Here is a 27398-nt window from a genome sequence, read left to right on the forward strand (position 1 = left end):
AGCTCTGTTGGAAATAGCACGGTAATTTGCTTTGTCTCATGGTAACAGTGTAATAAATACATGTCACCACCATAACTCATTTCTTTACCATTAAGGAGCCAAATTTACAATCTATACAACCTCACTGAAGTCAAAGGCATTGACAAGGGCAGTGAGCCAGTCAGCTCAGTGCAAACTTGGGTCCTGATCTTCAGTTGTGTAAAAATAATGCAAAACTCATGGCTGTCTAGGACTTAGGGCTGTCACTTGTAATATACACCAAGACCAGCTGGAGCAGATAAAGAGAGTGTATGTTGTCTGGCTGCAGAAGCACAGATATTTATCACTTGATCTGAATGAGAACCTGTCAATGGTCAGCAGTATAGGGTCCATGACACACAGCTGAGCTATTCCAATTCCAGCCATGAGAGGGCAGTAGTATACACTCACACTAGCCAGTTAACTACAGCACTAGATGACTTCAATTTTGTTCATTAGCCAGCACCAGTTATACTGAGAAGACTCATCAGATCTTAAGAATGAACACAAGTCAAAAAAAAGTCATATATAGTATTTTGTCAGTTTGTCTTGATTTGGGATTTTTGAAATAAGCTGTTTGTCAGAATTAACTGATTTGTTCCTTTTCTTATAAATTATTGCATCTACATTTCTCTTGAATCTTACATTACATCTAGACAGACAGAGAGAGAGAGAGAGAGAAACACAAGAGTTTTGCTATGCTTTCCTTGTCTAGAGAAAAATGATGCTCAGACAGATTTAGAATTGGCGTAAGAGCAGGCATCAGTCAGCCAGCATGCTACTGAGAAAGACAGAGGCAACAGCTGTCAAACATCACTTGTAAGGATGAGAACAGATTAACCTTTGTACCAAAAGCATCAAATACCAAGAGACTGCAAATGAGGACAAGCCAGCTTGTGGCAGAAGCATACAAGTCTGGGTGAGATTGTCAAACGCTGTAATATTATCTTCAAGGAGTATCAGATCCAATACAGGGAGAAAGCTAAGACCTTATGGAGCTGATGTTACAGCACTGTTGGAATTAGATGGAGAATGATGGTAATTACAAACCTAGAGAGAGTCCAGTTGTAAGCAAGGGGCTGAGTGGGGATGACACGAGGAGGATGCTTTATCTGTAACGCATGCAAAGACTGGCAGAGAAGGAGAACATATACATTTGTGGCATATCTCACAGCCAACCACGTTAAAACAAATTTGAGTCCAGACCTTCACCTTGACCATCATAGAAGCTAACTACTAAGTGGAGTAAGTGGAGCTGTGCAAATAACTGATTTTATTTTATTTTTTTTGTTTGTTTTTTTTCCCACTGACAATTCTGAAAAGTAAAAAAAATTCTGACTCAAAGAAAATATTTTTAAAAAACTTGTTTGACAAATTTAAAAGTAAAAGTGATTTGGGTCAAATGAAACTTTTCATTCAGGTCAAAATGAAGTGTTTCTTATTCAATTTTCATAAAATTGGAGGAAATTTCAAAATGAAAAGTAGTAGTTTTGAATGAAAAAAATTGAAACATTTTGTTTAGAAAATGTCAAAACAAAATGTTTTGGCTGTCTCAGTTTTTAGGGGGATTTTAAAATGAACAATTCAGCAAAATCAACTCAATTGCAAGAAATGTTTTGGTGTCACCAAAACGGCATTTTTTTGGCCAAAACATTTCTCCTAGCTTTAATCATAAATTCCAATCCTAGATCTCAAAATAATGATTAATCAGGATTGTGGTAAACTACAGTAGAAGAGATGACAGTCTATGGTTACATTAGATGGGCCCTGTCACAGGGCTCACTACTCACACTAGGGCAGCACCCGCTTTAGGCAATTCTGGGGATTGGCTCTGCCCAGTTCAGCACCCCCTTTCTTCTTTTCCACCATCCGCAGCTCACCTCCTGCTCACAGAGTTGCAGCACAGCTGCTTTGCAACTTTCCCCTCTAACCAGGTCACATCGAGAGTCACATTTGGAGGGGAGGGGGGCACTGTCCTTCAAAGTCTTTCTGCTCAAGCGGCATCCAGCATTCCTCACACCCACTGCCCTAACCCTGTCACTCCTGCAGTGACTCAGGCAGTCTTCTAGTTCACTGCCCATGCAGTACCTCTCTGCAGTGGTTGGTAGGGGAACCCAGACCCACCCGCTGCTCTGAATTCCAGCCTAGGGTTTTCACCAAGCAGTCAAGGGGTGCAGCTTCCCTGATTTTAGTCAAACCCATCTCTCCTAGGGCCTACTAGGTCTCAGGATTGCTAGGCCTCCTTCCCTTGAGAGGGAGGAAAGGGAATGACTGCCGCTCTCCATGCTGCAGCTGTTGCCAGCCTTGGCTTTATGTAAGCCCCGCCTGTTCCCTCACATATGAATTTGCTTCCAATTAGTGGCCTCCTCCTAGGCTAAATTTCTCCCTTGGATTGGGCCCATCTGGCCTAATTCAGCTTTCTGAGGGTCAATGTGGGAAGTACACTCCATCTCAGGCCCATACTGCAAAGTGTAGATCTGCAGCCAAACTTCCTCAAAAGCTTGAAGGTATTTGGATCTGTGGGTTGGTTCAGCCTATTATAGAAATAAGGGCAAATTGTACAGTTTAGATCTAGATCCAAACTTTTCCTAAATTTGGGGCTAATGGATCCAGGGTTTGGAGTGAGGCATGGCTGCTCTTATAGGATTAACAGCCCAGACTGCTCTGCACCACTTGAATCTCTCCACACAGGTCTATAAATACCTACACGGGGAACACAAATTTGATAACAGAACTTTTCAGTCTAGCAGACAAAGGTATAAGATCCACTGGCTGCAAAATGAAACTAGACAAATCTAGAGTAGAACAGTGAGGGTAACTAACCATAGGGACAATTGTCATGCTGGATTCCCTGGAGATGTTTTAAAACAAGATTTAGGAAAAAATCCAAAGATATGGGCTAGTTCAAATAGGAATTAATTAAGGGAAATCCTATGGCCTGTATAATACAAGGTATCAAACTACATGATCGCAATGGTCCCTTTTGGCCTAGCAATCTATGAATCTGTTCACAAATGATCTTGTGCAGAGTACAAACATCTCAGTATAGTTATTGCCATGGAGCAGGGATAGGCCATGAATGTACAAAATTGGGGATTGGGATAAGGGCTACAGCTGGGGGTGAGGGTTCTGGGGTGCAGCCAGAAATGAGGAGTTCAAGGAGTGGGAGGGGGCTCTAGGTTGGTGTTGGGGGCTCTGGAGTAGGGCTGAGGATGAGGGGTTGGGGGTGCAGGAGGGTGCTCTGGGCTGGGACTGAGGGATTCAGGGGTGGGGTAGGGTGTTGGGGCACGGGAGAGAGGGTCAGAGGTGCAGGCTCTGGGGGGCGCTTACCTCAAGCAGCCCCCCAGAAGCAGCGACATGTCCCACCTCCGGCTCCTATGCAGAGGCGCAGCCAGGCAGCTTTGCGCACTGCCCTGTCTGCACGTGCTGCCCCAGTGGCTTCCATTGGCTGTGGTTCCTGGCCAATAGGATCTGTGGGGGTGGCACTTGGGGTGGGTGCAGTGTGTGGAGCCCCCTGGCTGCCCCTATACATAGGAGCTAGAACGGGGACATGCTGCTGCTTTTGGGAGCCATGCAGAGCAAAGTAAGCCCCTGACCCCACTCCCTGGCTGAAGTGGGGCAAGCCCCCGGAACCCGCTCCCCTGCAGGAGCTCGAGGGCCAGATTAAAACATCTGGATGGCTGAATACAGCCCTGGGCCGTAGTTTGCCCACCCCTGGTGTGGAGGCATTAAATCCAAACTGACCAGTCAGCACTCTGTCCTCTAAATTTTTTTCAGCCCCTTCATGACAATATACGTACATGATTAGAAGAACATAAAGGTTGCAGAGTGAAGGACTCAGCAGGAAAAAAAAGCAGGAAATGCTATAGTTAAGATTGCTCACCTAACATTAAATCAATTCCCTTGCACATAGTGCCCAAAGGCAAAATATAAACACAAAGCACAACTAATGAGAAGTAAAATGAGATTTAAAAAAAAAGTTTTCCATTTTCATAATATAAAGTATTATTAACCACTGTCGGCCAAAGAAATTGCATGCTTTTTTAACCAGAGGGTGTCCCTATCAATTATGTATGTAGCCCACTCAATAGCTTTGGCCCAATTGACTGGGGATTGAGTAGAAATCTCTGTCAATACCACTGGCCATTCAGTCACAGTTGGAGTGGTCTTAACCTAAAACTGCTTGACCTGCTTTGAAATCAACAAAGCAAACTTGTCTATCCTTTGCCCTGCTGGTGGCTTTCCAAATACGCCCTAGTGTGCTGCTTCATGGCACGAGGAAGTTCAGAAAACCTGCTTTAGTTCCCCCTTCTTTAAAAAAAACCCAGGTAACTACTTACAAGAATTTCCTTCCTACACTTTTTTTTCTGGTTGCTATGGTACAAAAAGACTGTATCCCTGTGTGCCTTGTTCATAAACAATTGGCAATAGAATTACCCTGCAAACAGACCTGTGGAGCCCTCGTTTCAGGAAGATTTGCTTTTTGGTTCCCTTGAACTGATGGAAAAAGAACCATCGTCACGGCCTGATCCTAAGGCTATGCCTCTGGCGACGTGTAGTAGAGTACATACACTGTGCGCTACCCTTAGCCCGGGTATAAATAGCAGCATAGAGGGTGTGGCACTACTTAGGAGAATAAAGACACTCCTGAACCCGGTGGGTATGTCCTCTACATGCCCAAGCAGGGCTATTTTTAGCAATGTAGTGTCCCACTGTCTCCCTCCTGCTGGAGCCTTTCTCCACCCCAGAGAAACGTTCAGGGAGTGGGGAAAGGCTCTGGCAGTAGGGAGCTGCCAGAGCCTTTTCCAGCTGCCTCCCTATGCCTGAGGCTTTCACTGCCACATGTAGCCACTCACTGCAGCATGGACGCAGCTTGATTGTCACTGTGGCACGTAGCTCTGCATACCCTATACGCTGCCACCAGTGTAGACAAGGCCTCAGTTACACTTAGGTCCCTTTACCCCACTCTGGCAGTGTAAAGGCGTCTTCAAGTAGGCATAAAAAAGTTACGCTTACAAACAGTTAAAGCCCCTTTACCCTGCCAGTGTTGAAATGGGACCTTAATGTAACAGAATCAGGCACTCAGTTTCCAGCTGATAAAGAGCCCCATTCTGCTATCCTTACTCCTGCTGAGTAGTTCCCCTGAAATGAGAGACTACTCAGAGTGAAGTACTGCTTAACTGGGGAGTGGCCAACTGGGCCCTACATTTGCTCTCAGATAACTAAGAATAGTTATATACAGCTCACGATATAGCAATTCCAGTCCAGTGAATCTTCTACAGAGTTTACATGACTCCATTCCAGTGAAGCTTAAAATACATTCCACATTTTAAGGACCGAGGGCCTGATTCTACTTAGATATGTTGACTTAAATCCAGAATAATTTAGGGCTTTAACAGTTATACCAGTATAATTATACCGGTATAGTTAAACCAATACAGTTGTACCCATATACCTGCCTGTGTGCACATCCTTATCCCAGTTTAAGAGTGTTTTTCAGTTTAGCTTAAACCCTTTGCAAAACATAAGCTAAACCAGAAACACACACCAAACAACAACAACAAAAAACACCTACCCCAGCCACTTATACCTATATAAATAGGGGGTAAATTTACAGCACAATAGTTATACCAGTGTAACTCCCTGTGTGGGTCCTCTTATTCTAGTGTAACAATTGCATTGTAAATTCACACTGTACCTTACCCTGGTATAACTGCCTTTGGAGACAAGCCCTTAGTTGATTTCAGTGGAGATGCTCTGTACTGATGCTGTTGTAACAGAGAGTAAAATTTGGCCATCTGAACTGTAAGAGCCGGATGGAGTTGTATGCAAGCAGGAAATCACCGGTGGCTGCTTAAAGTCCAAGAGTTTAACACCTCTACACTGGTCTTCCACCACGTAGAGCAAGGGGATGTCACACAGTTATATCCATGCATTGCTAAACCATAGTTTACTTATAGCTGGGACCCTTGTACATGGAAGACTGAGGCATACCTGTCACACCTTAGGAACCTGTAACTCTGGAGGTTTTTTTGCCAGACCAATGTTATCAATCACTGGGGGACATCACTGAAACAAGGCTGATTTGAAGAATCTTTAGGAACTCACCACGTTTTTTGCAACGGTTCCCAATTATAAGAAAAATACTCTGCACCTATCCAGCCCTTCTTCATTTTCAAAGTACGCTACAAAAAGTTTCCTTAGCATTACAAAGAGCTGCACAAAAGTAAATGTTAGTGACACTGGTGGTTTCACATGAAAAATGATCAGCAGTTAATTAAACACATAATAAATATGCTTCTGAACACATGGCTAGAGCATGAGGCAATTAGCAAAGCAACTAGCCCAAGAGAGATCAGAACCCCACTGAGGATCCCTTCACTATGCCTTCATTAAATGTGAGGAAGAGAAGTCCACGTCCCTCTGTCTAGGTTTTTTTTATCCTCACAAACTACATAATGCATCCCATGAGTTAATGATTAGGAGCAAACTGAAGCTCACTGCCAGACCCAGTGCAGTTCAAATTGCAGCCACCCTAAATAATACATGTAGTTTCTGGACAAGAAGAAAAGTGGCCCAAATCTAAGCTATTTCAGAGCTGAGTAAGCATGAGGAGCTCAGCATGTTGCGTGGTTTCTGTTTTTTTCTTGAGCATCTTGACTGACAGATTCCTTGGAGATGACTTAAAAAAACACACACACACAAAAAAAAACCCCAAACAAAAAACACACATTTTTGGCAGCTAGACTGAAATGCTGAGCCAGCTCACAGGCTGCAACTTAGACAAATGTGCCTATGTCACTAGGGATGCTGTCTACATAGGAGACTAATAGAGATTTGCAAAACAATATTGCAGGTAGCCAGCGAAGCTGGGAGGCTGCCGGCCTTTTAGTGTTTGCTCTTGCTTGGTTAAGTTTCCCCAAGCAGCTCTTTGCTTAACCTGATTCACAGATAACCTAATTCTCAGATAGCTGCATTGCAGCAACTGCCTCATGCTTTATGAAATACAGTTTACTGTATTTAAAAAAACAAAACAAAAAACCACACGTGTGCAGCCTTTGGAGAGCCATCTCTTTGTTCTTCAGAGCAGGTGTACCCCAGGACACAGGGCACAGTGCATCTCTGGCTGCAGGTGTTGCTGTAGCTCTGATTTGGAGAGCAGACTCCCAGCTCCAAGTCTGAGGGAGATATCCCACACACTGGATGTGATCACAGTCCAAAACAAAGGAAAAGGCAAACCAATTAATCCTGCAGTCCACAAGCAGCCTGGGCTGTGTCAGACCAAAGGTAAATAGTTTCTAAAGGGAGCTGGTTCCCGACCCCCTGAGAAGCCCAGGCTCAGTGCTCTGGGCACTGGTGAAAAGCAAAGTTAAGTAAAGTGAAGATGGTCCCTCTACCTCTCTGGAGAGTCCAGCTGGCAGAGGCTCACCACCAGCTTTCTATGCAAGCAGCCCCATCTCTATAGGGCACAGCCCTCTGGGTTCTAGCTCTGCTGCTATCTAAGCACTACCCCCCAGTGGGCTTGGATTCTCCCTTTTAAGGAGCCACCCCTCTTTATGTGCCACAGGCCTCACAGGTGTGCTGGGTTGGGGCTGATTGTGTGCAGAGGAGCTTTTTCACTCCTCCCTGACCAGGGTGGGCACCTGCCCCACCACATACTCCACTATCTAAGATGGAACTTGGGCTCCCCCCTAGCTAGAGTCATAGACTTTAAGGTCAGAAGGGACCATTATGATCATCTAGTCTGATCTCCTGCACAACGCAGGCCACGGAATCTCACCCACCCACTCCTGTATCAAACCCCTAACCTATGTCTGAGCTATTGAAGTCCTCAAATCATGGTTTAAAGACTTCACGGTGCAGAGACTGGATTCCCCCACTTCCCGTGAAAAGAAGTCCACATTGCTGTGTTTTGCTCCAGCATGATGTTCTATCCTAACATTATAGGATTGGAGAGCTAAGTACCACTGCATAGGATGGGTATTTGTCTCTTTCTTTCTTTGAGCTGCTAGAGGGAGATGTGGCCCCGAGCGAGGCAAATAACGACTAAGAGACTCATGGCCCATTTGATGGCTAGTGCCTCTTTTTCAATCACAGAGTGGGCCTTCTCCCTGGGAAACAGCTTCCTACTCAGGTTCAGGACTGGGTGCTCCTCACCATTCACTTCCTGTGACAGAACAGCGCCAAGGCCTACACCTGAGGCCTACATCTGAGGTAAAATGACCTCTTTTGAGAAATCCAGATTGAACAGGACTGGCTCCTGGCACAACCAGTTTTTCACAGTGTTGAAGGCCTTTTCACAGTTGTTGTTCCAGTGGATCTTCTTTGGACTCCCACCTTTTATTAGGTCTGTTGAAGGGGCTGCAATACTAGTGAAACCAGAGAGAAATTGCCTGTAATAGCCAGCTAGCCCAAGGAAGTGTCTTACCTGTTTCTTTGTTTGAGCAATGGGACATACTGCCAATGCCAGCCCTTTGCTATCTAGCAGCATACATTGACCACTTCCTGCATTATAACCCAAATAAGAAACTTCTTTATTTGCTAGTTTGCATTTGGCCAGATTGGCTGTGAGACCTGTTTCAGCCAAGGACTGGAGAAAGACTCCAGGTGGTCGCTGTATATAACGATATCATCCAAATATGTAGCACCATATTGCTGATGAGGCCTGAGTATTTTGTCCACTAAACGTTGAAATATTCCAGGTTCTCTGTGTAAGCCGGAGGGCATTGTCTGGAAGTGGGAGAGCCGGATGGGTGTTGAGAAGGTTGTTTTTTCTTGCAATGTGGTTTACAGGGGGATGTGCCAATACCCTGGCAGGCCCTACCTGTTCCAAAAGCTTGTCTACTTGTGGCATCGGGTATCCATCAAAAGTCAAAATCACGTTAACTTTTCAGAAGTCTATGCATTGGATTTTGGGACAAGCATGATGGAACTCGGCCAGTCACTTTGGAACTCCTCAACCACCCCTGATCCAGTGTAGCCTGCATCTGCTCCCAAACAGTTTCCCACATCTTCTGTGATAAGGGCCGGGAGGGTCTCTCTATAGCACTAACCCAGGACTGTCTCGCTGTGGCAGTGTATCAGCTGGGCCTGGCCTGGTACAGAGGAAACTACATTGGAGAAGGCCTCAACAAGGGGTAAAACCTGAGCTCTTTTCTCAGCCAGGAGTTCGGCACCCATCTGCACCTGTGCTAGCCTTGGGGAAATGGGTACTTGGAGCCCTGGCTCTGGCAGGTAAAGAGCTATTAACACCCCCACTCTGATTTTCCAACGCTTAAGTAGGTTCCCATGTTAGAGCCTAGGTTCTTTCTGCCTCCCAGGTAGGTGGATCTTGTAGTCCATGAGGCCAACCTGACAAACCCCTTCAAAAGGTCCTTGCCATCTGGTTAGCAACTCAGGGTCTGTGCTAGGAAGCAATAATAGTGTCCCCGGGTTGGAAGGGCTGTAGACATTCACCTGGCTGTATGTTTGTTCTTGTGCCTGCTGGGCTCTCAACAGATTTTCAAGAGCAAAAACTCCTGGCTTCTTGCGGCGCTCCCTGAGTTAGATAATATCCTGGGCCATGTTGGATACCTTGGATCCTGCTCTCGCAGCCCTCCCATAGTGGGGCTAATATTCCTTGAGGCTGTCTCCCAAATAATAGTTCAAAGGGGGATAATCCAATGAAAGCTTGTGCTGTCTCCTTTACAGTAAACAAAAGAGGAGGAAGTAACTGGTCCCAATGCTTGGGACAAGAAGCCCCAAATTGTTTTTTTAACATCTCCTTCATGGTTTTGTTGAATCGCTCAACTAACCGTCCAGCTGTGGATGACAGATGGAGGTTTTTAGTGACTTGATTTCCAATAAGGAACATAGCTCCTGCAGCACCTGGGATGTAAAGTTGGTTCTCGGCTCCACCAGTATTTCTCAGGGGAGCCCTACTGGAGATAAGAGTGCCACAAGTTCTGGGGTGACTGCTTCATTTTGTAGAGTGCAGTGGGATGGCCTCTGGGTACCATGTGGCATAGCCTATAATCACAAGACTGTATTGGTATCCCACTGCACTTTTCTCCAGGGGATCCACCATATCCATCCCAATTGGTTCTAAGGGAGTTTCAATTTGGGGAAGTGGTATTGAGGGAGCCTTGGGGTGGTTAATTGGCACTCAGGACAAGAGGCAAATTATTCTTCTGACCTCCAAGGGGAAGCCCAGCCAGTCAGAATGAGCCAACACTTGGGACAAGCTATTCTCCCAGTCTAGCTACCCAGCACAAGGGATGTCATGTGTTAGCTGGTATATCCAGGGTACCAGTAATTGATGCAGTATAGGCATTCTCCCAGGAGTATAAGATGGGGCGCTGTCTCATGTGTTGGGGTTGTATCACCTCATCATTCCCAGCAGCAATTTAATCGTAGGCCCAGCTCACCTTTTGTTCGCGGACAAAATCTGTCATGAATCAGAGCTTCTAAACCTGGCAATGGCAATTCCCAAGTGACCAATCCCATCTGTGACCTGGATGGTCGTCCTGGGGACCTCAAACTCACCTCAAAGGAGTTCCCTAGTTCTCTTAACCTGGCTTGTCCCTCCAGTCTCAGACCTGCCCCAGGTGCTGGGACTGGGTCAGCAGCCCCAGTCTCCAGTTTTCCTACTCACAGATAATCTCCCAAAAGTAATGCCCCTTCTGACCGATAATAACAAAATAGCCAATATGGAGGACAGAGCTACCAGAAGGGCAGTTAAATGTATTCATCTTCTATGATGGGCCTTCACATCCCCATGAGTGCACTGGAGGAAAATTGTCTCATCTAGAGTTCCTTCTGCCTGACCAAGGGAGTCTGCACCAAGGTCTGACTACATCCAACAGACCTAGCGCTTTCACCCCATTGGTCCATAGGGGGACTGTTATTTTAAGTCCCTTCTTCCATGCCTTGCTCTCTCTTCTCCACACTTTGGCATATTTGCCGTTCATAAGGGAGTATTCTCTTCAGATGTGTCCTGGTTGCCCACACAAGAAACAGGTCACCATGTTATGGTCTGGGCCCATTCTCTCATCTGAGGATGGGATTGCCTGTTGGAGGGGTCTGGCATCTAAGTCCATATCACCCCCTCTTGGTAGCAGGGCTGGTTGGCCAACCGCTCTGGTTAGGTTTCATCTGGGCCCTTCCCAGCCTGTTGCTGTGATTTGCCCAAAGCAGGGGTGGTTATCCTAATTGCCAGGAGGCTGAAGACGAGGGTGCTTGTCCCTGACCAGCAGAGGGTGTTCTCCCCTGACTGGATTTCACATCAGGCCAGGTCAGCGTCTTAACTCCAGGTTTTCCGCTTCCCGCTGTGTTTTGCCCAGATGCAAATACATTCCGTGTTTAGCAAAGATGCCAAAAGACCGGGAAAGACACATTGATATACATCTAAACAAGCTACATGCCCTAGTACTGCCTGGCTTGCATGAGGGTCTTTAATAGAAAGCCCATTTAGGAAAATGTGACTAGCACAATCAGCTATGCAGCGCTCACATCTGCTGTTCTCTTCCCGCTCAAGTAATCATTTTCATTCACACAAAGATCTGACTTATACTATTTTTGGTACTGACCAAAGCAGAGCAAATCACTTTAAGTGTTAACCTTCACCATGTGGAATCTTTAAGGAAATGCCAACTCCCTCTATCCCCAACTCAGAGTTCATATTGATTTAAAGCCCGAGCGTCTGGGGTGAGTTGGAATTGTTTAGGTAACTCAGAAAGGTAGCAGATGGACAGAAAAAATGTGCTAGTGGCTACAGCAGTAACCACATCTGGTGAAGCTTGAAGCTTTGCTACATTTCCAGAGCTTAGACCGTGCAGTTTGCTTGACCACAGCTGCTTGCATTGCTGTTTTGTGACAAAAAAATAAAACCCACATTTTTACTTCACAGTGGAAAATACCAGATTAAAGGGCGTTCTCTTTGTAAAGTGAGCACAGCACATACTGGGCCTGATTCTAACCTCACCTCTACCCATGTAACTCCCCTGACTTCAGCAGAGTTACTCTGGATTGGAACCAGTGTAAGGCTCCAATTCAGTGATGCAGTTATAAATGGGCAGGCGCATAACTGTTCTGCTGAATCAGGGTCTAAGTGAGGGAAGGATCCGGCCCACTGGTTTCAAGTGTTCCCAGTTTTTTTATGTAGCATCCGTGCTGTCCAGCACGATGCTGGGAGGGGAGAAAGGAGGGAAAGTAGGTGCCATGCAGAAATTAGAGGGTAGCAGTAAGTGCCTTCCTTAGCAACTCAGGTATGGCTACACTGCACTAACACACCTTGGGCTGGCCCATGTCAGCTGACTCAGGCTCATGGGGCTCTGGCTTTGAGGCTATAAAATTGCAGTGTAGACATCTGGACTCAGGCTGGAGCCTGGGCTCTGGGACCCTGCTTCCCCCAGGGCTCCAGCCTGAGCCTGAATGTCTACACTGCAATTTTATAGCCCCTCAGCCCGAGCCCTATGAGCCAGTCAGCTGATATGGGCCAGCCGCAGGTGTTCTAGCACACTCAGCATGTGCTACAGCATTGTTGGCTGACTCTCTCACTGGCCAGTACATTTCCCAACCATCTTTGCATGGTCTGTGTGTCGCCAAGTACTACGGGGTGGTTTAACAGTGCAAAAGTTTAGCTTAAACTACCTACCCTCCCTCCTGAGGTTTCAACCCTGAAAGTTGCAACTTGGCACAGCTGTCATAGGAAGATGCAATCGACAGCGTATGCATGTAGGGGCTGGATAGAGTTTGATGGACAAAGTCTTGATTCCCTTGTCTAAAAAATAAATGTCACATGGTTTTGCCCCTATGTCTTTAATCAAACTTTCTTCTCTTCAGACTTGCACAGCATGCTATGTAACACTTGGCTGTTGCGCTCCACCCCAGAGGTGGCTGCATGTAAACAGTGCTGTGTTCATGGAGTTCTTTGGGATCTTGCAGGATGGAAAGTGCACTATAAATGCACATCATTATTCTTACAGAATTAGGCCCTTAATCTATTTTTGTCTACAGCCACCTCTGTTTTAAAAGGCTATTAACTCAAAGACCTCTTACTTCTTTTGTCTTTATTTCAGAGTCTATAAAATTACTTCACTAGCTTATAAAAACCACAGTTTCCTAACACTTCATGAAAAGTTAGGTAGTGAAAGCAGCTTCCTGTTCAGAAGCACAGTGTATTACCGCTTTTGCTGAAATTTCAGCTCTGAGAGGGGTTACATCTGTACTTTACCTTACTACTGCACATCCCCTCACTCTCTCTCCATCCCTTCATCATTCATACAGGTGCTCAAAGATCTGGGAGACTGAAGACACTTTGATCCTCCTTGCTCTGGTGCTAGACTCCTGAACCAGGCCTGCAGAATTCACAAGAACAGAAGAATGTCCATACTGGGTCTGACCCATGGTCCATCTAGCCCAATATCCTGTCGTCCGATAATGGCCGGTGCCAGAAGCTTCAGAGGGAATGAACTGAACAGGGCAATTATTGAGTGATCCATCCCCTGTCATCCAGTCGTAGCTTCTGGCAAAGTGCACTGAAGTCAATGGGAGTCATTCCACTAACTTTCATGGGCTTTCTGCCACGCCCTATAGGTTCCAGTAGCACAGCTGCTAGTCTAGTTCTTCCTCATCAGCATTCTAAGGGGGTTAGTACGCTTTGATTTGGCAAATCTAACATATTAAGTCCCCCAATTACCAGCTGTGCCTCAAATTTGAATAGAGACATGTTCTCATATGTCCAGCTGCGTTAAAAGGCAATCTGGACATCAGCGGCTGAACGTCTTTTACATGTTAAAATACATGATAAAGGAGGCTCAAATCTCTTCCAAACCAAACATATTGGCCAAAAACTACCCAGGAAAGAAAAAACTGCTTGCTGTCCAAAACCCCCCTCACAATTGCTCAGCATTGCAATGCCGAAGTCCCTTTGTGGATTCCATCTGAAGTATCCAATGCGTAATCAGACTAGGAGAGCTTGCAGGGGAGGGTGGGAGAAGGAGGAGGTGGATGGCACACTGCAAATTCTCATCTGGAATGTGGTCCTGTAGGGCCTTTTGTCAGCTATGGTAAGTTAAATTAGTGCCTAGGGACAGAGACCAGAGGTGCTGTGGTTTCACAATCAGGGAGGAGAAACTGGCTCGCTCTAGTTCCTGCTCCTCCCTGCACCAAGATCTTGGTCCAGGAGAGAATCTGGCCCTAACCATGGAATTAACTGTGGGTACCTAACTTTAGTTACTCAAGTTTAAAAATGTTGGCTTAAATGACTTCTCCAATAACAGACAGGGAGTTAGTGTCAGCATTAGGATTAGAACTGATGAGTTCCTGGTTCTCAGACCAATGCTCAGACCATACCCCTCTCCCTTAAACCTCTATTGTAGCACCTGTTTCATTTGTTTTAACATGTCTCTGGATTGATTGCTTCCAATAACCCTTAAGCTCACTCCTTTACATGCATATATTGTCTTTTTCCATTGTCTGTGTTCTTGGTTTTGTTCCATGCGCATTCAAAGGGCAAATCTATGTCTTTGCATTGGCTCCTTTAGCATCTTAAAAACTTCAAGCACATTGGATCTTAACCGTATTTTCTCAATGGATTGACCGCCAAGTGTCCTAATTATTCCAGTCTCAGTCCTTCCTCTGGACCTGTGCTACTTCTTCAATGTCCTTTTTTATGGTGCCCCACATTGGATACAGCATACTAACTCTGATCTAAACATCCCTTCAGAATAGTAGAATCATTACTGCTGACTTGGGGCAATTTCTTTTTTGACTTGTCCCTCTCAGATTATGGAAGACATTTCAGATTTGTAAACCTTGGGTCAAGTACTGTAGCTATCTTTAGAAATCTTATATCGGTACCTTCTTTGCTTTTTGTCAAATCTACAGTGATCGTGTTCTTAAATCGAACAACATATGCTGAGTCATCATCCAAGACTGCCATAACATGAAATATATGGCAGAATGCAGTAAAACCATGGAGCAGGAGACATACAATTCTCCCCCAAGGAGTTCAGTCACAAATTTAATTAATGCATTATTTTTTTAATGAGCATCATCAGCATGGAAGTATGTCCTCTGGAATGGTGGTCGAAACATGAAAGGGCATATGAATGTTTAGTATATTTTGCAACACTGGCTATAATAGTGCCATGAAAACACCTGTTGAGCACTGCAATTAATCACAACTATTTTTTAAAATCTAGTTAATTTGGTTTACACTAATTGTGTGAGTTAACTGTGATTAATTGACAGCCCTAGTCCAAAGCTGAGGTTGGACAATATTTAGTTTTCGTTTCAGGTTCAGGGTTAAGGTCCAATAACTCACCATTCTCTAGAAATCTAAATGGGAAATTTTGTGCCATTGGAAAGTGGACATTCCCCACTTTCCCATGGGAAGTCTTCAGATATTCAGGCCTTAAAAGAGAGACATCTTGATGTATATATTTCAGGTAATTTTTAAGAGATCTTTATGGCTCCCTCAAAGACTTTGATTGGATTCTGGGAAACTAAGCCACCAGGCTTTACTAGTCGAGGGATACAAAAGACGTTTCTATATAATAGGTTAAAACGATATAAAATAGATTTTTGGTAAAACACATGGCATGTATCAATACAAAATGCACAAAGGCATGATAAGTAATGCACACTGATGAGTAATGCAGCCATCTCAAACTCATGCTGATAAAAGCTTTATGTCACACTACACCACTAAGGATTCCACATACATGTAATATCAGTTTATGTACACAAACATGCACACACCTTATCTCACCCACCATTGCGTGACTTCTGGGTGGAACACAAAAACTGTTAAGCAGCACCTAGCAATTTAGGCCAGGAAATGAAGAATGCTCGATTTAGTTAACTCGGCAGTGGAAATTTCGATAAGCAGAACGTAATTAGTTGAACTCGAATGTGCACAGGCAGCCCAGGTTAATGCCCCCCAATTTTGTGAACAGAAATATTGGGCCCTCAGGAGCCACGCAGTGGCCATCAGGAGCTCAGTTCTGTTTGTTGTCTCAAAGACAGACCTTCTAGTCTCACAGTGTCCCCTAGTACCATGCTGAGGCATAGCGTCAAGACTGAGTCAGAGGCAGGACTCCCTCCAGCATCACCTCCCAAATACTGACCAGAGACAATCCTGCTTAGTTTGTGACAGCTGATAAGATCACAAGCTCCAGCGGCACAGGTGCAGATATGCTTTGTATTTATCTAAAATTAACTTCATGAGGCATTTCCTGTGCAAACTCTTAACTCATCCCCCACAGGTTTATTTCAATATCATCTCTTCTTTCCACCTTTATAGCAAGCCTCTATGTTTGGTCTTACCTACAAACATGTAAGTCACGGTGGTGGTACTTTCTTTCCTGTACGTCCGTGGTGGGCAACTTGCAGGGACGTGCTAGCCACACGCGGCCCAACAGGGTAATCTGCTGGCGGGTCACAAGACAGTTTGTTTCCATTGACTGTCCGCAGGCACAGCTCCCTGTGGCCACGGTTCTCTGTTCCCAGCCAGCGGGAGCTGCGGGAAGCGGCAGCCAGCACATCCCTGCAGGTTGCCCACCGTTGCTATAAGTCATTTATAATCAGAATGAAGCAGAAAAGAATCCTGTGGCACCTTATAGACTAACAGAAGTTTTGCAGCATGAGCTTTCGTGGGTGAATACCCACTTCTTCGGATGCAAGCAGTGGAAATTTCCAGGGACAGGTGTGTATATATAAGCAAGCAAGAAGCAAGCTAGAGATAACAAGGTTAGATCAATCAGGGAGGATGGGGCCCTGTTCCAGCAGCATGGAATCAGAATGGAATCAGAATGGAAACCATTAATCTAGGCACTACTTGCTTGCCCCCTTTCTCCACCATGACTTGTAACATCTCACCATAGCAATTTATCTGTAACCATCTGACCAGCTCCTTCCTTCTCATTCCGAGAAGATGCATCACACGTGGTAGTTGGATACTTCAGTCCTACCTTACTAAGTGGAACTTTGGGCCTAGTCCAAAGCTCATTGGAGTTAATAGGAATCTTTCCATGGACTTCAGTGAGCTTTGGATCAGGGCCCTTGTGAACTGAGGACTGTTGAGGGTTTTTGAAAAGACACATTACTTCTGGTTTTTAGTGCTGGTGAGATGTGCCAAACTGATGGTTCTAGAGATTAGATCTTTGTTTAATTATACAACCACACAGCACAGGCAGCACCATTGCTGGCTTTTCCAGTCCTCCTTTGCAACGTGTCTCAATTTGACCCGATGAGACAATCCTTCTAAAAGTTATAGCTCAAACAGAAATTATGGCCTTGATGCAGAAATTACTGGGTGAGGTTCTTTGGCCTGTGTTATGCAGCAAGTCAGATTAGATGATCATAATGCTCCCTTCTGACTTTAAAACCTATGAAACTATGAAGGTAATTCAGTTTCCAGATCATTCAGTTCTTGGTCACATGGGTACAAAGTTAGTTCCAGTTGTGATGGTATGTTTTGTGCCAGGGCCAATTGTCACTAAGAAATGGACTGAGACCATCAATTCATTTCACACAGAAAACTGAGTCACTGGAGAACTAAACTGGATGCAAATTGGTGACCCATAAGTGAAAACCTCCATAACTCATTCCAAGTTCCCATCCATCTATTTTTCTAAATGACTATTTAGTATGCAAGTACTACACATTATGTTTCTCACTTAGCTCTTGCCTGCTCTCTTCATTATCTCCTCCAGAAATTTGCCAGATGTTAGAGTCAAAGCATGTAACTTTTTATGAAACCATGCTCCCTAGTTTTGATCAGCTCACATTTCTCCAGATGTTTTATGATCTCATCACTTATTAATTTTCCTAGGAACTTGCCTGACACTAGGTCAGACTTACTGGTGTATAATTTCCTGGTTCCTCCTGTATCCCTTTCTTAAAGACTTTGATTAGGTTGGTTGCTACGCAGCTCCTAGTTACCCTTCCCTCCCCACATCTCTCTAAGGACCTATTAATCCATTCTCTAGACCAGTAATCCCTTCAGCATCTCTCTCACATTTCTAAGGTGTCATCTGGAAAAATGTCTATATTTACTGATTTAGATTACACAGGGCTGATTCTGATGCCATTTCTAGGGACCGATACTTTGTAAATTGCAAGTGCACATATGTGTGTTCCATATTCATACAGATACTATAAATGTAAACAGAAATTCTGCATCTGACTGGCCTACTATGGATTTAGCCAGCCACCTGCAGACTCATGTAGTGCATTGGTATATGCAGTTAAGAAAATTGTTTGGTCAATTGCACATGCATTTCTTTATGCACAGAATTCTAAAAATCAGCTCTCTATCCTTCACCAGAAATTTTTCTTCCATCATCTTAAAGTTGTTTGTGAAAAATGTAAAATGCAGCTTTTTAATATTTTCCATAAACATTTTGTGATTTCTATGCTCTATTCCATGTGGTTGTAATAGGAGGTCATTTGGGCACCACACACACAAGTTCTTAACTCTATAGTGTATCAGGCAAGAGGCCGCAAATTATATATTATAAATATCACATTACAGGTCTTCAGGAATCGTGTGACAAATCTGAAGAGTTAGTGATACCAGGAATTTCCTAATATGGAAGTTACTGTCTGCAAGTCGGGATTTATTGATAAGAAGGGGAAACTGTAAGTGGGAAAAAAAGTAAAATCAAATGTGTTCCTAATAAATCTAACCAATGCTAGTATCTGAACAAGATCGGGGAACACATACACTTTGCATTATCCCTGAAAGCAGCTTCATTACGCTCCAAATCACTGTTCTATGATATATTTACTTCCCGTGAACCTCTAAACTGAAAGCAAATCTCTCTGCTATGCAAACATGTGGATCCTTTCAGCTGAGCTGAGAAAGACATAAAGAGCCTAATTCATTTCATTTCTCAATAGCTGGCACCTTAATCATCATGGATGCAGGAAATATCTACAAAGTGCATATTTATTCCTTTACAACAGCATCTAATACGTTGCCCTTTTGGGTCCCCACCGATCCTCTGAAGAACCGGTCTATTTGATTGGTATCTTGTGACTGTGTAAACCTGGTCCCTTGCTGGTTAGCATTAAGTTGACCGAAGTAATGTGAAAAGTGCAATCTGGAACGGAACCAAACCTTGCTCATATCAATTGGGTAAAACGTTTTGATATTGCAAAGGCAAGATACAAAGGTTACAGAAAGATCATTCAACCAGCTCTAAGGGCCAGACTGTGGAGCCCTTGCTCACTTCAGTGATCACTTCCCTACATGAGTAACTCTATTATTATTATTAAGTGGGAGTAAATGTGTTCATCCCTGTGAATAAAGGTTGCATAATCCAGCCTTACGTATCTGGAGCTTGGATATACCCACAATGCTTAAAATCACATTGATACTTCAAGAGCAGAGTCCCCCCCCCCCCGCCTCCTCTCCACCTGTGCACACATCTTTGTATCCCTTTGGCTCAATCCACTGTTGGTGACATTAAGGGCAGTTCCTCTGGCTGCAGAGGTTTCCCCCTTGCTCCTCCAGGCACACAATGGTCTCCTGTTTGATAACGCAAACGTATCTGTCTCCCTTCCTTGGCTAGCTCTATCCCGATTCTTCTACCACCCCCATCCCCAGGATTTCCGGCAGTCTTTAGCAATGGGAAACGTTCAAGGAGTGTGTCAGAGCGATAAGAGGCACTCACAATACCTGGCACCTTATGTTTTTCCACTTGGGTAACCAGAGGGTTCCGCGATTAGGTCATTTCCCCCTGATTGTTTTGCATAGGAAACAGGAATGTCCAGCTTCAGCGTGGACTTTTCAATATAGCTGAGACTTGGGCGGCTGCCAATCAGCCCTTGAAATTGGACTTCTTCCAAATGCGAAGACCAGCTTGGTCCCTCGCTCCCGCCTCTTCGGGCTTGATCCTGCAAGGTGCGGAGCAGGCGGCCCCTCGGCCAGGAAAGCGCTGACACCCTGTCCTAACTTGAAGCCTGCCGGAGGCAGCGGACTGCTCAGGTGCTTACGGTTAAGTGTGCACCGAAATGCAAAGGTGGAGCAGAGCCCGAGGGAGCAGCATGCTGCAGAATGGGGCCCTTATTCATTTCTTTCAGCATTTCGGCGAAATCAAAACAAGTCTCCTGGAAACGATTTGCCATGTTTGCAAAAGCACCCAACTCCCCTGGTGCCCACTTTTTAAGCGACAACCGCGCTCTGCTCACCCGCTTTCTTCCCTCCCCAAATACCTGCATTGTCTCCTCACATAAGGTCCTCGAGTTTGTTTTACACAGGCACCTAGTAGCTAAAGGCAGTGCGGGGCGATCGTGTGAACCAGCTGATAACTGCACGTACTGCCTCTGAAGGGAGCAGCAAGCCCTTTGTTCGGAAACTGCAGCGAGCGGAGCAACATTCTGGTTCCAAACTTGCCGTCGCTAAAGTTTCAAGACTTACCCTGCGAGACCCCAGGCTCCCTCCGCTTCTGCCGAGGCTTTCATCGTTCCAGCAAACTTGGCGAGCCGTTCTGTTTCAGAATGGCGCTAGAGCTCCTTCCTCAAGCCAGCGATCCTTCCCCATCCCTGGGCAAAGCCTCCGCATCCTCATGGCTTAGTCTCAGGAAGATGGTATGTCAAGCCGGGGTGGGGGAGGTGATTTACGATCGGTTTCTGCCTCAGTAGTACCAAGGGGACAGTGGACTAACAAGTACTGAAGTGAGAAAAAAACCTGCTTTTAGCCTCTTCTTTCTACTTCCTGTATTTATACGAACGGGGGATTTCAGGAAGAGGCAGTCCTTGGTGGTCAAGGGGGGGGTGTGTGGTTTGGTTTTTTTTATAAAGCCATTTTTAGTAGTGAACTTTGGCTCCGAATCTGAGAAAGGAGGGCCCGGGGTTGTTAATCCCTGCCCTGGGGGAAATCAGTTTTGCAGACCTACAGGTAGATCAGGGCAGCAGAGCACTTTGTAAAGGATTTTATAAGGCAATGCAAGGGCAGTAAGTCTCCTTCTGCAAATTCCTAAAGCGGGTGTATTTGTATTGAGTGAGTAACTGGAACCAGATGGAGTCTGGAAACCTTTATATTTACACAGGACCTGAGGGAAAGAGGCGTCTAACACTGGAGAAGTTCAGCTTTTCAAGGAGGTCGCCACTGAGTGCAAAGGGTAATGAAGGGATGTTAATATTACAGTGAAGCTACTAAGGCCTGGTCTACACTGGGGGTGGGGGGTGGGTGGGATCGATCTAAGAGACGCAACTTCAGTTACGAGAATAGCATAGCTGAAGTCCACGTATCTTAGATCGACTTACCTCCCGTCCTCACGGCACCGGATCAACGGCCGCGGCTCCCCCATTGACTCCGCTTCCACCTCTCACCCTGGCGGAGTTCCAGAGTCGATGTGAAGCATGTCTGATCCAGCGGGTAGTGTGGACATACCCTAAGAAAACTACTGCGTGCGACATAAAAGCTCTATTTATTCCAGATATTTGACCTGGAATTACTCATCAAGTGGATTATTAACCCAGTTACAGTAGCAGTGCTTGCTTACAGTATCTGAAGCACTGGAAATGTATTGAGCATAGAAGCGCTGTGTGTGCGCCTTAAGGACTGGCAGATATGCGGAGATTCAGATCTGGATGGTATTCCTGTTAGTCAGCAAATACTCCAGTTGAGAAAAATGTATAATGGAAATACACCTCTACGCCGATATAACGCTGTCCTCGGGAGCCAAAAAATCTTACCACGTTATAGGTGAAACCACGTTATATCGAACTTGCTTTGATCCGCCGGAGTGCGCAGCCCCGCCCCGCCCGGAGCACTGCTTTACCGCATTATATCCCAATTCGTGTTATATAGGGTGGCATTATATTGGAGTAGAGCTGTAATCGGACTGAAATGGGAGTTATGCTGGGCAGGGAGCTGAGGGGAGGAGCAGCATAAGAGACAGAGAAGAGCAAAGGTTTCTTTTCCTCTCTTATGCTTGGGATGAGTGTCCCATGTCTTGAGGAAGTAGTCGGTGTAGCGACAGAGAAAAGCAAGCTGGCTGTGCACTGCACGCCACAGCAGCAAATGGTAATAACTAGCTGTCATTGGTGTCTCGGCATCAGGGCAACTATTTAGGTTTCAGTATAGAATATTGGCCCAGTTCTGCACCCTTTGAAGTCCATACGAGTTTTGACATTAACTGCAATGACAGCAGAATCAGGCATGGTGTGATTGGTAGAGTAATAGATTTTTAAGGTCAGAGGGGACCATCTGACCATCTCTTTTGACTTCTTTCAGAATGCAAACCAAAGAATTTCACCCAATAATTTCTGCATCAAGCCCATAAATTCCGTTTGAGTTATAGCATTTCTTTTAGAAAGATATCCAGTCTTGACTTAAAGACTTTGAGTGATGGAGAATCCACCACATTTGTCGCTAAATTGTTCTAATGGTTAATTACCCACCCTGTTAAAAATTTGTACCTTATTTCTAATCTGAATTTCTGGCCAATGGAGAGCATTATGCCTTTTTCTGCTAGATTACAGAGCTGTTTGCTATTAGAAAACTCCTCCCTGTGTAGGTAATTGTAGACCATAATCAAGTCACCTCAAAATTCTCTTGGATAAAACTAAACAAATTGAGCTCCTATCGTCTAACATTGGAAAGCATGTTTTCCAGACCTTGAATCAGTCTTGTAGCTCTTTTCTGGGCTCTTTCCTTGATTGTGAAGGTTGGAGCAAAGCAGTACAAGTTATGTTCACAGGAGTTTGAGTGAAACTTTACCCCCGTTTTGTTTCACCAAGCTGGCACCATTTGAGTTTCACTTTGGGTTCTGGATTTGAACAAACTCATAAATGCATCACAAAAAACTCAGCCCAAATCGCTGGATTCCACCTGCCCACTGGCCAAACCCTGGAATGACCTTGGGCTCTTTCAGAATTCAGCCTCACTTTTCAGCAGCTGCGAGCTGAGTTTCAGGTTCCATTCAATGAACAGGCTCCCAGAGCCCCTTGTTAAACTCTTACACCAATGTGAAGGGGGCTCAGATGTTTCCTTGCCTCTCACACAGTTCATAATCTTGTCTCACACGCCATACGTAAAGGCTTGGAGAGACTTTTGAAGAACAAATATTTTTGCCCAGGGAAGGCAACAGAATTCACCACATGTCAGGAACATCCAAACATGTTTCTTAAGGGAGCGCAAACCCCAAGACTAGAACGCCTTAAAAATGTTTTTTAAAAATTGAAAAAATATTTTTTGGCATTGTTTCTGTTTTACAGGGTTTGAAATGGACCCATTGTTTGTTTTTCACAAACTTTCTGGTGACATTTTTAATAAAAAATATAAATGATTGTTAAATAAGTGAACATTTTGATACCCATTTTGAAAATGATTTCAATAAAAAGATCACAAAAAATAGCAAAAAGGGTCTTTTTAAAAAAATATTTCATTTTTGAAAAAAAGGCCAATTTTTAATAACAATTTTTTTCAAAAATATCTTTTTACCAGCTATACCCAACAATATGCTAGGGGGTGCAATCTGGCTCTGCACTATGGCATTGAGCCCTGGAAGTGAAAAGATTATACTAAAGCTAGAAGACAGAGCAATATCCAGATATTACAAACCCTGGTTCTCTTGTGAAAAAGAGATGGATCCAAGCCACTCAGCATTTGGATCCAGATCTGAATTTCCCCAAAACTTGGGGGTGTGCAGATCTGGTGTTTTAGTCAAGCCCACATCTTGCCTAAAAACTGACGCAAATTCAAGGTGGTGGATGGATTCTTGTTTTCCCGCAAACTAGTCCACACATCCTCATTTAAAAACACAATGTTTTGTCATACATCTGAGGTTTTTTTAATGCAACTGAGTTAGGTTTTAAATGGTTTTTTGGGGAAAGCACTTAAGCACAATAAGCGCATTGACTGCATTAGATGCTTTCAATGTATGTGCAGATTACATGACAATTATATTTTCCATACATGTACACACTGTCGCATCATCAATATAATGCGTGATAAAAAAGGATGAAGAAACCGTCAAGCCTATTGTGTCTCTTTACAGCATGGGCCTTTCATAGCACATAATGGGCCATCATTCAGACTGCCGGCAGATCAGAAGAATGGGACTTTCCTGCATTAAGGTATTGATTTCGTTTAAACAATGGCACGTTTAAAAACCAACCTGTTAATTTCCCCAGTTAAGGAGACGTCACAAAAAGAGACAAAAGCAAAGAAATTCAAAGCTCTCCTTCCTTTCCCTTTCACCTTGCCTCCTTTGCCCTGCTCACCAGGCCATGCAGCATGTGCTGTATGCTCAGAGCTGCTCCCCTGGCAGAGAACTGGCCTGTTTCAGTCTCCATGAGAGAAGATTACTGCTGAACTCCTGCCATTCTGAGCACATTCACAATTTAAAGTTTTTCTTTTGTCCCTTCAACACTGTAATTTGTCAGACTAAGGCTGCCTTAATCAGATATGCTCTTGGTTAATGTAAAATGGCCGCAGGTTTATTGAGCGCTGGGGATTGGGGCTGTAAATGTTGGGTTTTAGGGACTGTCAATCAATTAAAAGAAAGGGGGACCCAGAAACTGCAGAGTTCTGGAAGGTCTGAGGGCTGGCAGGAGACCAACCACTGTGCTCTAAGGGGAAGTAACAAACTGTTCCCTCTTGTTCTGAGGCAGAGGACCCAGCATAAGGCATATCTGGTTAGTGTCTCCTTTACAACAGACAGCCCATCCAACTCCCAAATTATTGAAAACAGTACACCAAAGAGCACAGCTTTCCCTTGTAGAACATGGTCAACGTGAGTGCTACCATTCTCTTAACAGGGCTAATGAATGCATGTCATTCCCTCCACCATGTTCTCTCTCCCCCTCATTATCTACGTTCCTCCCATCTTCTCTTCCATTGGTCTTCAGTGATCTCATCACTTGCCTTTGAGATAGCCACTATAACAAAGGTGAGTAAAGTCAACCAGAAGGCAGGTCCTTCCTGGGTCATCTCTTTTTTGCAAGAACTCTTTCCAGATTCCTGCAGTGTGTGGCCTTCTCCATCACCATTTAGTTTCTTGCACTAGAGTATTCAGTTCTTCACCCTGAAAATACAACCTGGAGACCAAAGAAAATGGGAATATTCTGGGATGCATTTCCAAAAAGACCACGTGTAGCGGCTCCTTCACAAACTACTGGTATGGTTGCTGCTGCTGTGATTCCAGTTTCTGTCTCCTCCATCTGCTTTTGCTTCTGCTATCTCCATGTCTGAATTGCTTCAACTTCCTCTGCTGCTGCTGTTGCCTGATAATCTAGGCAGAGCCCAGCAACAGGTTAGGATTCGAGATGTCTTATCATTTCCTCTGCTGATTTGCAAGTCACACTTACAAGCAGGAGAGTTCTTTGATCACAGATAAAGCTAGCGGTGAAAAAATAGATGAAATAAAGGCATTCAGCGGTCCAATGTTGATGTCAGAAAGGCACCTTTCATGGCATGTAAAGGACACCTAGCAAAACCCAAGTGAAACCACCGACTAGAGACACTGGTGTAATTAAATTGTAAATAAATTACCTAGCAAGGCTTTAGATAAAGCTTAGAACAAACTCTTAACATCTCATTTCTTTTTTTGGAATGTGACAGTTTCTCTTACATACAGGCTAGATTGCAACATGGACTCTGCACCCAGCTTAGACCCTGATATGGGTGGCCCAGGTCTTGGGTTAGGGTGCATAGGAGTAAGTGGGGCTACTCTCCTGCTACCTCCCTTGCTGGAGGAGGGAGAGGTGGGGAATGGGTTTGTGGGCCTTGAATCCCAATCCTTCACAGCATGGCAAAAGTATAGGTCAGTGTGACCCAGTGACCCCGTAGTGCCTATTGGCAGAGGGCACAGGGGGTACATAGGGTTTTACAGGTATATCCTGGGACAGATTGATGCACAATCGTTCACTGAAGGGTGGCACGTGAAGTCTCTACTGAGAGCCAATAGCCCCCTGGTTGTCACTGTAATGATCTTAGGGTTCACTCTACAACAAACCAGCGAATGAGATAGGAATAAAACTTGTATTAAAACAAACTAAAGAGCTGTGGTGAACAGCTGTACACAACTGCACCGTGTTCTCAACCCCAGCTTCCGGGGCTCATCTCTAAATTCCTAGATTCATAATACTGTCCCTTATGAGGGTGCGTCTCTAAATTATAATCTTCCACAAACATATCTCTACAGTCACAATCATTGAAAAATGTGTGTACGGATAATATTTAAGGGGCTCTGTATCTATACTGATAATTATGTTCTCAAGGTGAGTTAAGTCAGGTCACCAGCAGGTGACATACTTTGCAGATGTTGCTTTCAAGCAGAAGGTAATGGATGCCTATCTCTCTGTCTGGCTATTTGCATACTGTGTATTGAATCCCTCACAATGCATGCATACTTGCATATCGAGTCACACACAGAAGAAGAGATTGCAAAATCTACAAGATAGGAAATCTACCAGAATAAACAAACTCTGTGTGTGTGTGTGTGTGCGCGCGCGCGCAGACAAAGAATTGTTCTCGTATATCTTGGATTGCAAAGTGACACACTGGGTCCTTCACTGAGGAGGCAAACTGACAGCATGTTTGCCTGTCTAATGAAAGGGGAGTCTGAGCCAGCCTGACTGTAAAGTGCTTCACTCTTATTCGTTATGTCTAGGTTCTAGAATGAGTTTATATGTAACCATTTGTTTCCAGTACTTCAACTTGCTGCTACTTGAATCTCTGTGGGTGCTAAATTTAGGCTTGGTCTATGCTAAATTTAGGCTTGAAAAACCCACATCCCTGAGCAATAGAGTTATACCTACCTAACCCTGGCTTCTTCTATCAACACAGCAACCACCTCTCGGGGAGGTGGAGTACCCATGCTGATGGGAGAAGCTCTCCTGTTGGCCTAGGTAGTGTTTTCAGTAAGTGCTACAGCAATGCAGCTGCAGCGGTGCTGCGCTGTGCATGTAGACAAGCCCTTAGATATGTTTACAGTGAAATCAAGTATAAATGCTGCGTGTTATGGAGTGGTGATCTGAGGTGCAACTGGTAAGCTGGGGTGTGCTGCTTTTTGGAAGCAGCGGATCAGTGAATACGGTCAGTGTCCAGTGGACCAGGGACTAGACCAGGGGTAGGCAACCTATGGCACGCGTGCCGCCTTCAGCACGCGAGTTGATTTTCAGTGGCACTCACACTGCCCGGGTCCTGGCCACCGGTCCGGGGGGCTCTGCATTTTAATTTAATTTTAAATGAAGCTTCTTAAACATTTTAAAAACCTTATTTACTTTACATACAGCAATAGTTTAGTTAGATATTATAGAAAGACCTTCTAAAAACGTTAAAATGTATGACTGGCACGCGGAACCTTAAATTAGAGTGAATAAATGTAAACTCGGCACAGCACTTCTTTGAAAGGCTGCCAACCCCTGGACTAGACACT

The 27398-nt window shown here is 44.7% G+C and overlaps 1 protein-coding gene across 2 annotated transcripts in view; it reads right to left on the bottom strand.

The window, feature by feature from the left end:
• The window catches only part of RIN3 (Ras and Rab interactor 3), a 95664-nt gene extending 74995 nt beyond the window's left edge, over positions 1 to 20669 (bottom strand). The window contains exon 1 of one of the 2 annotated variants that reach the window (XM_045016993.1): positions 20429 to 20669. In XM_045016993.1, coding sequence (XP_044872928.1) covers positions 20429 to 20472 — 44 coding nt within the window. In that variant the 5' untranslated portion in view covers positions 20473 to 20669. Of the gene's footprint in view, positions 1 to 19687; positions 19778 to 20428 lie in introns of those variants that run through there. The other variant, XM_045016995.1, reaches the window with a different exon arrangement.
• Between the last annotated feature and the right edge of the window lie 6729 nt (positions 20670 to 27398).

The sequence above is a fragment of the Mauremys mutica genome, chromosome 4 (assembly GCF_020497125.1).
Source record: "Mauremys mutica isolate MM-2020 ecotype Southern chromosome 4, ASM2049712v1, whole genome shotgun sequence".
Classification (NCBI taxonomy): domain Eukaryota; kingdom Metazoa; phylum Chordata; order Testudines; family Geoemydidae; genus Mauremys; species Mauremys mutica.